The 2,500-nt window shown below is 44.9% G+C and overlaps 1 protein-coding gene across 1 annotated transcript; it reads right to left on the minus strand.

The window, feature by feature from the left end:
* Positions 1 to 549: 549 nt before the first annotated feature.
* On the minus strand, positions 550 to 2,434 carry adcyap1a (adenylate cyclase activating polypeptide 1a). Its single transcript, XM_056584708.1, has 4 exons — positions 2,394 to 2,434; positions 2,116 to 2,220; positions 1,051 to 1,179; positions 550 to 658 (listed from the first exon to the last, which is right to left on the minus strand). Exons 1-4 carry the CDS (start codon positions 2,420 to 2,422, stop codon positions 550 to 552), a joined length of 372 nt encoding a protein of 123 aa, XP_056440683.1. The 5' UTR covers positions 2,423 to 2,434.
* Positions 2,435 to 2,500: the final 66 nt, after the last annotated feature.

Raw genomic sequence — 2,500 nt, forward strand, 5'->3', positions numbered from 1 at the left:
TGAGGCTCCTCCTCGCTCTCCTCCATTGAGTTTCCCCCACTGGATGAGAGACGGCAAGGTTACATTCGCGCCTCGGCGTATCGCCACCTGGCGCGCTGCGCTACTGCGCGGGGCCGTGCACGTTTTGAGCGCATAGGTTGGAAACAGTTGAGACCCAAGCACACATCAATTCTCAATGCCTTTGTCTTTACTTGTAGACCCACCTCGCCACCGCAGTAGTGGTTAAGTTTTGATTTAAAAAATGTCAGTGTATTTTGTAGAAGATAGAAGGGGCCTTTAATCAGTTTGATTTAATTAATCCCTGTGGGACTAGGGGCTGTGCCAATAAATTATTCAAATGGTACTAAAATAGATCCGTCTTTTGGGGTTTATTTGGGTCCCAAAAGATAAAACATTAAAGAAAAAAAAGAGAGATTAGTCCCAATAGTTAGAAAAAAGTCAAATCTGATTTACTGAGAGAGGACAGTAGACATATGGATCAGTCAAATGGATCCCGAGAAAAGGGAAAAAACGCACAAAGTCTGAATAGAGACGGATACAGAGACACACTTACCCTACACGTTTCGCCATGAGCGCGTGGAGGTATTTCCGTGCGGACAGCTGACCCAACGCCTTCCGGTACGCCTTATTGAACATGCCGTCCGCGTGCCGCTGGGTTCTGGGTGACAAAACGCCCACAGAGATTCACGAGCCACCGTCACGTGACGCCGTCCCGCCACCTTAACCTGGCCGCGCGAGCCGCAGACCACAGCCGTACCAAAACGCGCCAGTCCACCAAACCCCGTCCGTGTTACAATTTATATTAGCCCAAGGCCATCATATTGGATCTGAAATAAGTTATTCTGTACTTATTTAGGATCTAGATATGTGATTGAAATAAATGTGTAGTCCCAAGAAACATTATAAGCTGTAGCCTATAACCCGGTGGCGGTGCGTAATAACGTTTAGATAGAGAACGTTTAACGTTCTCTATCGTGAAACATGAAACCACACATGAATACAAATCGACGTGCAGGGTTTTATAAGGTGTAGAAAGTGTGCGTTGGTTACCTCTCCTCCTCGGGGTAATATAAGGAGTAGACGTCCTCTGATGGTGCGCTCCGTAACGTCAGTTGGTTCCCGCCAAACGGCAGACGCAGTAACGAGTCCCCGTTCTCGTCGAAGACGTCGTCGTCGAGTCTGAGAACGAGATTTGAATGTTGTTAAAACTGTGATCACTGTGCGTTCGTTGATTTATTTCTTTAGCCCCACGAATGAACACTGATCTGATGAACCGAACGAAAAAAAAAAGGCAATATTCCCAAATGTACGCCGGTTTTTTCCACCATTCTACCATTTTGCAACACCGGCGATCGAGTGACAAAGTGAAATAAATAGGCCTACATAAAATAATTAAAGACTAGAAATACATGTAAATACATACAATGAACGTTTAGCACATAAGGACATCCCATGAAGTAAAACATAAAACATGAATGACGTGCTGCGTTCGGTTTGAGTCTGCAACATTTTCCAAAATATAATTCCAACATTAAATATGCCACCCATATTTCATATTTTTATTTATTTTTCACACTTCAAACGTTTGATAAGGGACAACGTTATCCACGCACACACACACACACACACACACACACACACACACACACACACACACACACACACACACACACACACACACACACACACACACACTCCCGCACGCACGCACGCACGCACGCACGCGCGCGCACACACACACACACACACACACACACACACACACACACACACACACACACACACACACACACACACACACACACACACACACACACACACACACACATAAACTCCGTGGGGAATCACTGTTCCCCAGGTGGGCCCCTCACGTCATCATTTAAAATATAAATGTTTTTTTCTAGCATTTAAAGTGAATCAGAACCAACATAACCCTATATAAATATAGAATGTATGTCTTCGTGTTTTTATTTGAATGCAATGCAAACGAATACACTAAAGATATGTTGTAACATCTGATAGGCCTACATGATCATTCAAAAGGTGGAGATCCGGGTGGAGTACGTGATACTTTTAAAGGTAGAGATGGGGGGTTAAAAGGGAAGAGCTACACACCTGTCGTCGGGTTGAAGGAGTCCCGCGGGAGAACAGCCCGCCCTGTAGTGCGTAACGAGCCCGTAGAGAAATAATGCCGCGAGCGCTTTCCTCAACATCGTCCCGCTGAAAAAATGCAACAAAAGTAAAATGAAAAACGATCTGCTATTATCTCACCTCTTAATCATATGAAGTGGATTAAATAAGCCTAAAGCAATTTAAAACGAACCGCTCGTTTTTGCGCATCAACTTTACGCTGCGTAAAAACTCCAAACTGATCCAGCGGCGCCATTTCTTACCTGTGAAAAGAGCGTGAACCAGGAATCATGCGATCGGCTGAAGAGAATTCCACTCTATCAACCTTCCTCCCTTCCTTCCTCCCTTAACTCTCTCTCTTTGTCTCTCA

This window comes from Gadus chalcogrammus, chromosome 23, assembly GCF_026213295.1.
Source record: "Gadus chalcogrammus isolate NIFS_2021 chromosome 23, NIFS_Gcha_1.0, whole genome shotgun sequence".
Classification (NCBI taxonomy): Eukaryota; Metazoa; Chordata; class Actinopteri; order Gadiformes; family Gadidae; genus Gadus; species Gadus chalcogrammus.

Bases quoted from the DNA above. Each gene is read 5' to 3' on its own strand.
- adcyap1a (XM_056584708.1), bottom strand. From the start codon at position 2,422: ATGATTCCTGGTTCACGCTCTTTTCACAG. The intron at 1,180-2,115 runs GTGTGTAGCTCT...TCTCGTTCTCAG, and splicing joins CTCCTTCAACCCGACGACAG to ACTCGACGACGACGTCTTCG. The intron at 659-1,050 runs GTAACCAACGCA...TTTGTCACCCAG, and splicing joins TATTACCCCGAGGAGGAGAG to AACCCAGCGGCACGCGGACG.